The sequence below is a fragment of the Cryptomeria japonica genome, chromosome 8 (assembly GCF_030272615.1).
Source record: "Cryptomeria japonica chromosome 8, Sugi_1.0, whole genome shotgun sequence".
NCBI classification, from domain to species: Eukaryota; Viridiplantae; Streptophyta; class Pinopsida; order Cupressales; family Cupressaceae; genus Cryptomeria; species Cryptomeria japonica.
The window spans coordinates 553,611,651-553,627,133 of NC_081412.1; the positions used below are offsets into that span (position 1 = coordinate 553,611,651).

The 15,483-nt window shown below is 36.2% G+C and overlaps 1 protein-coding gene across 1 annotated transcript; it reads left to right on the forward strand.

The window, feature by feature from the left end:
* Positions 1-1,499: 1,499 nt before the first annotated feature.
* Positions 1,500-1,982, forward strand: LOC131857786 (serine/threonine-protein kinase PBL34-like). The gene has a single exon (XM_059210510.1). The coding sequence runs from the start codon at positions 1,500-1,502 to the stop codon at positions 1,980-1,982; it is 483 nt and encodes a 160-aa protein (XP_059066493.1).
* Positions 1,983-15,483: the final 13,501 nt, after the last annotated feature.

The window sequence follows — 15,483 nt, forward strand, 5'->3', positions numbered from 1 at the left end:
AGTGTAGTAAACAATGATTATTGAATGGTATATTGAGTTGTCTTGGAGGGTAAGGTTTTTCTGCTAAAAGGATTTTTCTTACATAATAATTGTGTTATGATTAATAATTTTTATGTTTATTTTTGTAAATATAATTTTTTGATAACTCATCTCATATATTTTTGTACGAATTGTGTTTTACACCTATGATTCCTTTCTTTGGTTCATTAGAGCTTGACCATCTTAAGTCATAGGTGAGAGGGATAATATTTTTCCTCCAATCTCAATTTTAATGAGAGGTTTTATAAGAATGTAGAAAAATTACAAGAAAATCAAGGACAGAGATGAATAGGTTCACCAAACCTAACTTTTGGCTATGAATGTTTAAGGTGGAGGATATGTTTGTAGATAGACCTAAAAATATATGTTGCACGAGTATTCAATTGTATTAATAACTAGTGGATGCATTGCAATGATTCACGTTATCCCTAGTCAACCCCTTGGTGTACCATCTTAATGACCCTTGCTGAGTAATTGAAGACAACAAGCTTACGGAAATAAAGTCCTAGATGACTTTGATACTAATTTTTATTTCTTTGGTGCTTCAAGAGACAATGTATTATTCATGTGACAAGTATTTAATGTAGATTATTAGTGACACAAAATGAATTATAAATCGCTTTAATGCAAATAATCAATGAGATTTTGATATAATTTTTTATAGGATATACCTAGTTTAGAGAATCTCAAATCCCAAGGAAATGGTTAACTGCATAAAATATGTATTATTGATGAGACAAATATATTGTTATAAGTGCAAATAGGTCAAAGATAAAATTAAATTTATGAGAATAAGTGAAAACAAAAGTAAACAACTATAAATGAACATATCAAGAAAAAATCAAACATACTACAAAAATTTATCATGCACTACTATGTAGTCAAATTGAGACATTTCATTAAAAGTAAACCCAAAACAAAATACAAATTAACATAATTACAAAATTTTACCATTAAAATAATCAAAACAAATAATATAACACAAACTAAATTGTTTAATATGCATATTTAATTTTGGATTGGCTGTCTATGTTTGTATGTAAATTGCTTAGTACGCATATTTAATTTTGAATTGGCTTTCTATGTTTGTAACTATAAAGGAAGGAAAGTGCAACACATTTTCCCAATGAGGTAATGTTTTTATCCAACTCAACCCTCTCCATTATTTAGCTTCTACTACTGTTGTGGAGAAACTGAAAGGGATTCACAAATTGTAAAGATATCTGCTTTTAAATGCAACTGACTATGTGGACTGTAAAAATGTTTTATTTCCATTGGCCTGAATCTCATTTACACCATTAGCAATGATAAATAGATTCCTACCTACATAGTTTGTTCCAGTTTAGAAGCAAATATATCCTACTTGGCCTACATGAACATAGATGGATGTTCTTTGGATGACTATTTGAGAGGAAATTGTAGAGGGTTTTCCTATAGCTGGAAGAAGCCTTAAAATGATAATGGGTATAGCCAAGGGAATTGATTTTTTACACCTTAATAAAATCATTCATGTCGATATCAAGCCACGTAACATTATGTTGGATGCTAAGGATAATGAAGCAAAGCTGGTTGATTTTGAGTTTTCTAGGCATGTAGATTGGGATGGCACACATAGGTCAACTGATAAAATAATAGGTACCAAAGGCTATTGGGCTCCAGAGTATTGCTGGAATAACAAGCTCTCTTATAAACATGATGTTTATAGTTTTGGAATTGTTGTGTTAGAGATGATAATAGGGAAAAGGCATGTTGATCAAGCACGAAGTTCCAGTCAGTTCCATATTCCAGGATACGTAAGGCACATTATAGAGAAGAATCGTTTTGAAGAAGCTGGAGATGCTAAACTTAAACAGCATGGGTGGGACATTTTTGCTGTAGAAGAAGCCTTCACCATTGCAAACATAGCCCTTAGATGTGTTCACCGAACTCATTTCGATGATTAGCAGAGCCCACAATCATATTAATCTTGGACAGGAAGAAGAAGAGATTGGAATTGTATTGTCCTGATGAAACTAGTACATGTGCAGGGTTTCTGGCCACTTTTGGATTCCCTAGTTGTTTGATTACTACAAAATTTTGAGTTTATAATTGAAAATGTTAAATAGTGAAATATTTTCCATGGATTAGAAATTTGGAGCCAAATATTATAAGCTCTATGACTTGTCTTTACCTATGGCTTCTATATTTCTTGTTTTTGATTATTTATTTATTATACTTCTTCAGCCCTATAAATTAATTTTGAATCATTATGTGTTTCAAGTAAACTACTACATTGTTCAGCAACAGAATAGAGCATAAAAAAACACACAGAAAATAGAGAAATTTGATACGATATTTTATTGATCAAGTTATATATATATATATAGAGAGAGAGAGAGAGTCAAGACAAACAACTTTTCTAGATATTTTCTAAACAGACTGACATAAAAAAATTGCAGACTGACTGGTAATTGGAAATGATGGACAACACATGTAAGTAAATGGACAGATAAATGGACTTCTTGATAGCTATCTAGATCTGGGGGACTAAACTTAAGTTAGTTATTGTTTGTGATTAAAAATCTTTGACATATATACTAATTCTATTATGATTTATTCTAACACTTCTCCTTGAAGGAATAATAGAATTTTGATTGACCTCTAACACATCCCTACAAATTGCAATTTTTTTTTTCCAATGACATATTAATTACATCAGGCATATTGTCATTGAAGTTACAATATTGTAGCTCAATATCTTTTGAATGAACCTTTTCTCTTATGGAATGATATTGATTTTCAATGTTTTTGATCATATATGATAAATTGGATTGTTTGCAACCTTGATTGTCTTGCCTTATTGGAGTTGCCTTCTTGCTTTTGTCCCATATCTTCAAGAATTTGATTTAGCCAAATTATTTCACAGGTACCATTGCACAATGCTTTGTACTTAGCTTCAACAAATGACAAGTTAGTAGTTTGCTGCTTTTTGCTGCTACAAGAAACAACACCTAATCCTATGTTGAATGTGTAGTCACATAAATCTGTCTAGTTTAATTAAATGAATATTTGCTATTTATTTGATTAAAAATCCACTAGCCATCAGTTAATTAAATTAATATTTAATTAATTCATCTTCAATCATTCTCCTATTAATTAAATAAATTATTCAATTTACTTTAATTAATTTATTAAAACCAAATTCATAATCAATTCAGTGAATAAATCCGATTTATTTAATTTAATCCTCTTTCCTCTTTTAAATAAATAAATAAAACATTTATTTAAATCATTAAATCCTCCCCACTTGCATTCTCCTAAAAATGCAACTTGCACCTATTTGTTGAAATAAATGAATTTTATTTTAATAAAAATCCTATTTTCCGTCAACCACCAAACCCATTTGCAATCCTAAACCCCTTCTAGATTCTTCTAACTCCTTCCTAATTATCCTAATCCATCCCCTAATTATTGTCACATTCCTAAGCAACTTGGAGTTGGCTTGATGTGTTCAACACTCTAACCTCTAAAGTCTTCTAAACCACTAATGGCTCTTACATGACCATTTATGGTTAAATCCAGTTGCACCCACAGTTAGGGACTTTGACCCGTAACTCAACCCTCATGTAACCCATGTGTCTTCTCAAGCATTTATTGCTTTGACAATGGTTATCCTCACTAACTCTTGCACAAGAGTTTATCCATTGGATAAAAGAATTATTCTTAAAATAATGAATTTATTCACTCAACCCAACCTTAACCTTACCTCCCAAGTTAACCCTCAGGTCATGTCAAGCATTTAATGCTTCCTCCCTCCCCTCTCAACCCATCTCATGTTGACACTTGTCATCATGAGATTGGGTTGAAAGTCCTCACATGGATCATAAACCATTCAATCCTAACCCTTGTTGAGATTACTCAATCTCAACCATCCATTGCTCCATTTTCCTTATAAATAGAGCCCATTTTTTCATAATCCAGATCCTAAAAACTTGTATGCATTTACATTATAGACATTTTTAGAGAACATTTAGCATAAATCAATCATATTCACTCTTTTGGTTTAAAATCAACACTAGCAAATTAGATAATCTCTTATTTTATCTTTTTTTCATACTTGCATAGTATTAGATTAATCATTTTTCAATCTTGAACCTCTATAAGGCATCCATAGTGCAACAAGCTACTGAGAGCTACACTAATTTGGAACTTGGAGAGGAAAGGAACAAGGGAGGAGCAGCTACAAGCATGGTGGAAGGCATTTGGAGATGCTTTATTGTATTTGCTTTCATTGTCAAATGCTTTATTATGTTTTTAGTGTCTCTCTTGGTATGCCTGCTTAGAATAGTCTTTGGTTGATTAACACTAACAACTCTTTGTTTCTTGTTGTTTCTCATATGTGTTATAACACCACAGGTTTTATCTAACATCTCCCATTTTGCAGAGCATCATTTGGTGAACCCGACATGAATCCAAAGCAACTTCTTTTCAAACTACTAATATTTTTGAATGTTTTAATTGCCACATAGGTCGCACTCTTGCGCTTTTGTTCTCAATTTAGTGCTATCTCAATTTGGTATTTTAGCACTATTGTTCCTCCAATAGTGTTGTTGTCCCCAAATTAGCATTTATGTTTATAGTCTAGCGCTATTGACCTTGAAGTAGCGCTATTGTTCTAGTATTAGCGCTTTTAGTTTTCTGTTTGACAACATTTCTTTTAGCGTTGTTGTATTTTCTGCTGCACTTTTGTGTTAAATAGCGCTTCTATTCTCACATAGAGTAGTGCTATTGTAACAGAGAGTTGTAAAAAATTCCTTGTAACCGAAAAATCAAAATTTTTTAGGCTTGTAGAGGGCCACCATGTATGTGGATTTTGCTAACTTTTTGCTTTTTGTGTAGGTTTGAACTAACCCCATTTTTCTTAGGATTTTAGAACTTCACTTATTTTATTGCAAGTTAAAAATCAACCTCAAACTTTATTTTGGTGTTTAAAACTCAACAAAACAAACTTTGATTTTCTTGCAAGTTAGGGAACTTCAAAAACTTCATTTTGGTGCTTTAAAATTCAACAAAACAAACTTTGCTTTTTTTGCAAGTTAGACAACTCAAAATCTTTATTTTGGTGTTTAAAACTCAATGAGACAAATTTTGCTTTTCTTGCATCAACTCAAACTAAAATTCATAATCCACACTTTGTTTTGGGCAAAATAAAAAGAACAAGCCACTTTTCTTTCAAGCTCAAAGCGATTTTCCTTCAAAGCAAAACGTGCTCTTAATTCAGTTGACCAGGATTTCAAATTCCTAGATTACAACACATTTTGCCATTGAAGGATAAAAAGAACACCATGATTGTTGGAGAAACATCTCCAAATAGCTGGATCACATTGCAATGATGAGTTAAAAAGAACAAGTGTCTTTTGTGTTTGGCACACTTGTGCAAAAAAGTTTGTCGAGTTGTCCTACTTCTAACACACACTATCCTCTCCCTTGGCTTTCGTGGTCCTAGGTGCAAGAGAAAAGTGTTATTAACACTCAAAGTTTATCTTTTTAGGAGAGGCCTACCAAGAGACACATCACTCTTGGGAATGACCTCACGTGATAAATCCTTCGAGCCGCTATAGAAATCAGGTGTGATTGAAAGCTGTAGCCTTGGGTATAGCTATTCCTATAGTGTAACTTACTGAAAGAACAAATGGGCCCCACCACAAGTTACAAGGCTCTTAAGTGAGTCATTGTAGAATGAACTTATGTCCAAAGATATCAAAAATTACTAAACACCTTTATGTAGTAGCCCACCCATTCTATTGATTGAGGATATTTGTGAGAAGTTCAGTGCAAGAGCATAGAAGGTTTTGCTCCCAAGATATTCACCATACATATTTCCTTGAGTAGAAACATAGCTTTTTGAAAGGTGACTTGTACCTTGATAAAAGAGGTGACTCCCCCATCATAGGGATCATCTATTTTTTATGCTCGTGCAAGACTTAGTATATCACATCCTTACCTACCACAACAGGATTCATAAGGTATGTAGTACCAAAGTTGAAGAAATATCAAGATGGCAAAAATTATCGCAATTGGCCATTTGACCTTAGGGATAAAGCATGTTTGAAGTGTCTTCATTTTGTGTCAAGACCAGTAATAAACTGTTCTGACTTCAGACTTTTTTGGAAAAAAATACTCAAAAACATTTGTAAAGAAAGGGTCATAAAAGTCCAGAGATTGGTTTGATCTAGACCCACACTTATTTGTGCCCTTTGAGGCAACATTCTTGTGTTTGTGTGCTTGCTTTGTTTTCTTGTGAAATAAAAATAAAAAATCAATTCCAAAACAAGTATTCATCCAACACAAAACATTTTCAAATACCAACAAAAGATCAAAATCAAAGTCCAAAAACAACAAAGTATCAAACTATATGACCATTCTTCACATTTTGAGAAGGAAGAATCTTCATCAACATATCAACTTGAAGAAAAGACCATTGAGCTCCAAGGCTTTCATCAAATGAAGGAAATTCTTCTATCTTAATAGACAAATCTTTGTCTCACATAGAACCTTCTTACGCCACATGCGTCTATATCTTCAAGGAAAATCAAACGAGTTTGATCAAGAGTCATTAAACCATAGAGCTTTTACTCAATATAGAGCTTTGAGTTATCATAAAAACAAGGGAGGCAAAATCAATCTCGTCTTCTTTCCAGACATTTGTATCACATATAAATTAGCTAGGGAAGAACCACCAACCCCTAAAAGAGAAGAGGAAGAGTTTATTCCTTTTGTAACATAGAGTTTCTATTGAAGTTAACATTTCATCCATTATCACATTCACACCTCATCAATCCTTTTCAACTCTCAAAAACATAAAGAGGTTTTGTCCTAAGTTCTCTTTCGGTATCGCTTGAATCAAACACAACATATCACTTTTTAGAGTGTCTCTACATCTAGGATAAACTCATCGTAAGCAGCATTTCTACATAAGTCAAAACTAGTCTATGAGTGCATCCTTTTATTACTAGGTAGTTGGGTCTGTAACACATCTCAGGTCTCTCTAAACCTTATCATATCAACATTGTCAACCAAACACAAACAAGCAATTCAAGAAAGGACTTTGGTAACATCTACCTTTAGTGCAAGAGATCCATATGCAAAACACTCCACCAAACATTAATCTCTCATTTCATCACCAACTCATCATCATTTTCACCAAACTTCAACAACACCTTGTAAACAAAATGGCTCAAACCAGATCAAGATCTAGACAGCTTGAGATAGAAGAGGAAGAGGAGGAAAATCTCAATGAATTCCAAGAAGCTCTTGGAGGAAACACAAATGATGAAAATCCAAGTACTCCTACTCCTGCAGCAATAGAAAGGGCACAACACAACCCTCTCTTTAATCGACTTTTTGATGAAATACTGAGGAGCAATGGTGATGCTCACTTTTTAAGACTTGCTCAAGAGGGGGCCAAATTACCCCCTGATTTTGATACTGCACAACTAAGGCAAGCATCAGGACACCAAAGTTGTAATGAGGATGAAAGGGGTCGAGATTACATCAGATACAACCTTAATCAAGGAAATCCCCCACCTCCTCTTCCTTCAAATGACATTGACATGTTGCAGCAACAAATTGAGAATTTAGCCCAACAACTCCACTGTGGTGTGAAAACAAACCAGTTTTCACTTAAAGATATTTGTCCCTATCCCTTTGATAGGAATCTACATGTACCACCTTTGGGACGAGGGTTTGAAACACCTAAGTTCGAAAAGTATCGAGGAAAAGGAGACCCCCGCGATCATGTTAGAGACTTTCATTTAGCTTGCCTAGAAGTGGCATATGAGGACACGTACCTAATGCGACTCTTTCCCCAAAGTTTGGGAGGAACAACCACATCATGGTTTTCCCAACTAGCAGGTGACTTTAGGACATTCGAAGAACTGGTCCAAAAATTCCTTACACATTACTCACACAACATTGAACGTGATATCACCATGGCTGATCTGTGTAACACTATGCAAAAAGCAGGAGAGCTATTTTCAACTTTCCTGCACCGATGGTGTCAAATGTCTAGTAGACATTCTCTTCAGTTACCTGAACAAGAACTAGTGGAAATATTTATTTCCAACTTGAACACATAAATGAAATTTCACCTAGACATGAAAGGCACAAAATCCTTTAATGACATGATCACCAAGGGTTTAAAATGTGAACGGGCCCTCATCCAAAAGGGGCTTATCAAGATATGCAATGAATCAAAGGATGGCCCTCGCCCGCGCTTCAACACTGATAAACCTAACTTCTGGAATAAAAATAAAAACATCGTCAATAACGGGGTTGTAGATGCAAGGACTATCAAAAGTGCACAACCTATGGTTTGATTTGCGGGATAAAACCCCCCACTCAAGAACAAAATGATTGTTCCCCCAAATCAAGGATGCAATGTACCTCAAGAGGAACCTAGACAATGCCAACAAAATTATAAACAAAAATGAATATACAATCCCTTAGAGGAACCTATTGAAACAGTGTTACGTCAGGTGGTTTCTTCAAATCTGGTGACCCTACCAAAAATATCAAATTATGAACCATAGGTCAAACCTTCATGGTGGAGTGACAACGAACATTGTGAATTCCATCAAGGGAAAGGGCATAAACAAGAAATTGTCACAGATTGAAAGATCTTGTTCAAGATCTTATTGACTAAGGTGAGATTGAAATTGAATGACATGACCCAAAAAATAGAAATAATGATCATCTTATGTTTAAGAATCCACTTCCATCACAAGATCAAAGGGGTCCTTCCACTTCAGGGTGAAACACAAATACCACTAATTATATGCGAGCCACCTATAATTACACTGTGAATCACCTATATGATGCCAATGAACAAATTGCAACCATTACCATAAAACATCCAAGCTCTACCTACAATGTTGTTACACGTCGTGGCAAGATCACCATTAAAGCATCTCCATAAGGCACACTTTCCATCCCAAAGTAGTATAACCTTGTGGAACAGTTAGATAAGATGCCCACACTTATATCCATCTTAGGGTTATTGCGCCTATCTCCATCTCATAAAACAATCTTGGATCAAGATCTCCAAGAGGCGTTAGTCCCTGCAAATCTAAATATAGATCAATTCCAAGCTATGGTTGGAAATCTAAGGTCATCACCACGTCTCACTTTCTTTGAAAGTGACAATAGATCCTTCCTGCAACCTCATAACGCCTCACTCCATATTGAAAGATTTATCAACCAGCATAGAATCAAGCAAGTCTTGATCGACAATGGGGTAGTTCTAAATATCTGTACATTATAATTGGTCACAACATTGGGATATACATTTGAATCAGTGGATCCTCACAAAAATATAACCATAAAAGCCTATGATGATGTAGAGCGTTCTTCAAAAGGAGCAGTTGTGTTACCAATCCGAGTGGGCCCAGTGGTGAAGCACATCATATGTCAAGTTCTGGACCTTCCTCTGCTGTATAATTTGTTGTTAGAAAGACCTTGGATACACACCATGCAAGCCGTTCCATCCACCTACCACCAGTGTCTCAAGTTCCCTCATAATAGTGTAGAAATTACAATCCTGGGTGATGCAAATCCCTTTGTATATTATCACAATATGAACCATCAACTAGAGATTATTGTTCCCAACAAAAGAGAAGCTATCTCATACCTCATACGTTAATCCAACCTCTCTTTCGAGTTCAAACATCACTATACCCAAGCAAGAGAACCTCAAGATGAAAATGGCAGAGGAAGGTCCTAGAGAGTACAATCTAAGCCAACTCTTTTGTGTTGGACAAATGCCCACTTCTCCTAGAACTCATGGTAAACCTCAATGGTTACTTCAAAAACCACTAGCCAAGATAGCATGCACTTTGACACCTTTCATCCTTGGAAAGAGTCAAGAAGAAGAGACCAGAGATGAGGACTTAGCAGAATGGATCTATAAAGATCCTATCACCACAAACATCCCACAAGCTAAGCTTCCCACAGATTAATATGGAAAAGGCCTTCTCATTATGGAAAGAATAGGTTATGATGGTTAGAGTGCTTTAGGACCTTGCAAGCAAGGATGACATGAGCTGCTGCAACTGGAATTAAAGCCCAAAGATAACACACGATTAGGCTTTCAAAAGGAAATCCTTACTAAGCTTAGATTCAAAGGGAAACCCAACAAACCTCTATATCAGCCTACTACAAACATAAAGAGGTCACCCTTGATTATATCTGTAGCACCACAAACCACACCAATTTCCCCAATGTGGCTAACAATCCCATCAACATCATCCACAACACCAATCATCCCACCAATCAAACCAACAACCCTATCAGCAACAACAACTGCATCAATAGCACCATTACCAGTATCAAAACCCCCAACAATATTGACAACACCAATAATTCCATCAAAAGTAGTATATTCAACAACACCGATACTTACAGTATCAGATTCACTGATCCCCATAATCCTTCCTGTAGCACCAATCATTTCCTCTACAGGTACATCAGCCAATCACACCTATAGTGTTTAACTCAAAGGATATCCTGATATGGTATAGTAATCAGATACTGGAAAGAGACTCACAGATCGATTCACATGAGTAGGAATTTGATTCAGTACACCTCAATACTTTAGATGAGGAAGACACATCACCACCTCCACCTCACAAAGAAATCCCTATTTATGGAGAAGTGCAGATTAAAACCTCTTGAGTTCCTGAATTGGAAACATCTTCCACAGACCCTATGTCACATCCTACGCCCGATTCTGATAAGGAGAGTATCATCAACGACGTTCACCACAACATCTTGACCCTCATTGACACATCTTATGAACTTAACCTGATTGATGAGGTAATGCCTATTATCCATCCTGAACTCATTGAATGGAACCAATCTAATCCCCCATGTCTTGACCATTTCCAAAACGATGAGGCAACCATTGACTTTTTGGAATTACAAGATAACATACCAAGCAGGGATCACAAATCTGGATTTGCCGTTGAACTTAATAGCGCAACATACTTTAGGGGGGATGCCAAACCTTTCAGCAACAAAAATATAACAATAACACATGGATCTTCCAGTGAAAACCACACTATGGCACTATTTGATCCCACAAAAGTAAAAAGAAAGAGCATATCCAATGGTGAAAACCTCTCTGAGGCACCTAAGGATGAAAGGTTTGACATTCTCCCCTCTAGTACACAACAGGAATGATCAACAATTCTCATTGAGGAAACAAAAGAATACAACATGGGGACTCCTGAAACTCCTCACCACATACATCTGGCATCTCTTTTAACTCCAGAGGAATAACCGAAGTTTGTTGAATTCTTAAAAAAACACCAGATCAACTTTGCATGGTCATATGTAGACATGCTTGGTCTTGATCCTGATTTAGTCATGCATCACCTCACTATGACCGAAGGAGCTAAGCTTGTCAAGTAGAAGCTTCGCAAGATGCATCCCTAGATTGTGGTACTAGTCAAAGAAGAACGTAAGAAACCCTTGGATGTTGGTTTCATTAGAACAATTGATTATGCAGATTGGATATCCAATATTGTGCCTGTCGGTAAACCAAATGGGGGAATCTGTATTTGTACTGACTTTAGAGATTTGAACAAGGCATGTCCTAAAGATGACTTCCCCTAACAAACATTGACATAATAGTGGACCTAACAGTAGGACATGCCATACTTTCTCTCATGGATGGCTTTTCAGGGTACAACTAGATAAAGATCGCACTGGAGAATCAACATAAGATGACCTTCACCTATCCATGGGGAACATACTCCTGGAATGTAATGCCTTTCGGTCTAAAGAGTGCAGGAGTGACCTATTAACGAGCAATGACAACCATCTTTCATGATATGATGCATACTATAATGAAAGATTATATTGATGACTTACTAGCAAAATCACTCACAAGAGAAGGTCATCTGGAAGTATTAGAGAAAATCTTTGATAGACTAGAACAATATCATGTGCGACTCAACCCAAAGAAATGTGTCTTTGGAGTAACCTTAGGGAAGCTGCTAGGATACATTGTCTCAAGCAAAGGCATTGAGGTTGATCATGGAAAGGTCAAAGCAATCATGGACATGCCACCTCCAAGGAACATCAGTCAACTAAGGACATTACAAGGGTGGCTACAATCCATCTGAAGATTCATTGCACAACTCATAGATAAGTGTCACCCCTTTACACACTTGCTACATAAAAACATCTTCTTTCAATGGGATACCAGATGCCAACAAGCATTCCAAATGCTTAAAGACTATCTCATGAATATACCGTTGCTGATCCCACCAGATCCAAATAAACCTTTACTACTCTATATCTCAGCAACAAATATAACATTAGGAGTGCTACTGGCTCAACACAAAGTAGAAGGAAAAGAGTGATCTATATACTACATCTCTCGCACACTGGACGACTATGAACTCAATTACACACCTATTGAGTGAGCTTGCCTAGTAGTAATCTTGGCAGCCACTAAACTGAGGCACTACCTATTGACACATAAAGTACAACTCATTGTGAAGATTGATCCACTAAAATGCTTCCTCAACAAAAAAGCATTGACAGACTGCTTGGCTAAATGGGTGATGATTCTAAGTGAATTTGATATCGAGTATGTGGACCATAAGGCTATCAAGGGCCAAGTTATTACAGATCAGTTGGCTGATGCACCCCTCATAGGCAATCATCCTCTCATTTCCAATTTTCTAGATTGAGAGATATTCACGATCATAGAAGCACAACCATGGAAACTATACTTTGATGGTTCATATATTAGGCATGGCTCAGGGGCAGGCATTCTGTTTATCACACCTGAAGGTGACAACATCCTGAAGTCTTACAAGCTCACATTTCCATGTACAAAAAACATAGTAGAATATGAGGCCTTGATCACAGGACTTAGACTATCCACACAATGGAAATTGAAAGAGTTACAAATATATGATGACTCCCAACTGGTCATCCGACAAGTAACTGATGAATATCAAACCAAGGATGACAAACTCATGCCGTACAAGAAAATGGTGGAAAATTTAAAGGTATCATTTACTACTATCACCTTTGAGAAGATACCCAGAGATCAAAATCAAGCTGCTGACGCTATGACTACCATTGCATCTCTCCTAGATCTTCCACATAATTCAACATGCTACGAGTTCTTGGTAGAACAACTTTGGATTCCTACTTATGATATCCCCAAATCCGAGATGATATGTCGCATTCTCAATTCCGAATCCCTATGGTATAGTGAGTTCTACACCTATCTATGCGATCACACACTTCCTCATAACCAATCAAATAACCAATGTAAAACTTTCATTTGCCAAACCGCTCGATATACCATCATTGCTGAAACCCTATACCAACGCAATCTTGATGGTACTCTCCTTTGATGTTTGGAACAAGATGAGATAACAAAGGCCTTGGAAGAGGTACATGAAGGAATTTGTGGGACTCACATAAGCGGTCCTTCCTTAGCAAAGAAGATCATGCGCACTAGATACTATTGGTCGTCCATGGAAAAAGACTCCTACTATATTGTCAGAAAATGCAAGAAATTCCAAGTTCATGGAGACCTGATACATGCACCAGCATAGGAATTGCAACCAATCACAACACCATGACCTTTTTTTCAATGGGGACTTGATCTTGTGGGTAAAATTCATCCCTCTTCATCCAACGACCACAAATTCATTATTACCACCATCGAATACTTCACAAAGTTGATCGAAGTTGTTCCACTTACCCAAGTCACCAACAAGCAGATCACCTCATTTATCCTTAATTACATCATCTACCGGTATGGTGTACCCATGTCCATCATCATAGATAACAGGCTTCCTTTCAAAAATCAGGACATCCGTGAACTTTGTGAGAAATTCCACATCCAACATTGCTTTTCCACTCCTTATTACCCACAAGAAAATGGCCAGGCTGAAGCATCAAACAAAAGCATATTGAGAATCCTAAAGAAGACAGTCAATGATGCTAGCCGTGATTGGCACGTTTAATTAAATCCAACACTGTGGGTGTATTGAACTAGCATTTGAAACCCTATAGGCGCAACTCCTTACTCATTAGTCTATGATGCAGAAGCTATCTTACCTATTGAGGTTGAGATACCATCTCTGCAAGTTTCCTTGCATAATCTCATAGATGATGAAGCATACAGAGTATCACATCTTCAAGACTTGGAACTACTTGATGAGAAATGACAATATGTAGACAATCATCTGAAAGCCTATCAGCAACACATGAGAAAAAGCTGTAATCATCGAGTTAGACCTCATACATTTGAGGTAGGTGATCTTGTTCTTCGAGAGAATCCTCGTAACCAACCTAACAGAGAACATCAGGGAAAGTTTGAATCAAACTGGTTGAGTCCATATGTTATTACTGCTGTATTTGGGTCCGGGACATATCAGTTGGCTACTTCAGAAGGAGAACCTCTAGCAGATGCGACCAACATCATGCACCTCAAATGGTTTTATACATAAGCTGTACAGAGCGTCAGAATCCAATACATACTTGAAAAACAACAAAAACATTCAGATAAATGTCCTGAAGAAAATATAAAAAAATCAAAATGGTAAAGAAAAATCATGCATCCAAATGGTGAACAACCACTCTGGTGGCACCTTGGGTAAGTGCGATGGTAAAAACCTGGCAAATAGGCACCACTCATAAAGGCTATGGCTCCATTGTCTTTCAAACTTGTTGCGATCACATTCATTGCATCCACACATCTATCCATCCAAACCATGGCTTGTTATTGATCTGCAATCAAGGATAGTACTTCATGCGTCTTGAATCCTGCTTTTTCATAGTCATGTCTCAACTAGGGGAAATGCCCTTAACCTATTTGATGAAAGTGAATTCTGCATTACTTGTGATTCATTGGGTTCTTCATTCAAAACTGTCTCACAAAATACCAAAAACATTGGAAAATTATCTCACAAAAATACCAAAAAAATTGGAAAACAATCACAAAATCCAAAAACATTATAAACCATCAAAAATCAATCAAAAACATGGAAAAACTTTTGTACATATGCTTTTCTTAAGTAGATACCAAACAAACATTGTGAAATACTCAAAACGATGACCACTTATTATATCAACCAAACGATCAACATCAACATGCAACCTGTCTTAGCAAGGATGCATCCTTCCTTACCAACACAAGGACATGATAACATTTTCTTTGACAAGAAACTTTTGTTTAAGCTATCAAGTACTTGGTTGATTTATAGGTTATTATTCATTTATATCAGGTTCCTCCGCTACTACGGGATATCCACAAGTAATTAGAGTTGCCGAGATGGTTCCTAAGCATTGTTTGTATGTCTTCTGCAAATTATTCCAATGAAGTTCTAGGGCATGTACTAATGGTGTCTACGTGGGAAGTTCACTAAGCTACGT

Excerpts from the sequence above, each read along its gene's own strand:
- LOC131857786 (XM_059210510.1), top strand. The coding sequence starts at position 1,500 with ATGGGTATAGCCAAGGGAATTGATTTTTTACACCTTAATAAAATCATT.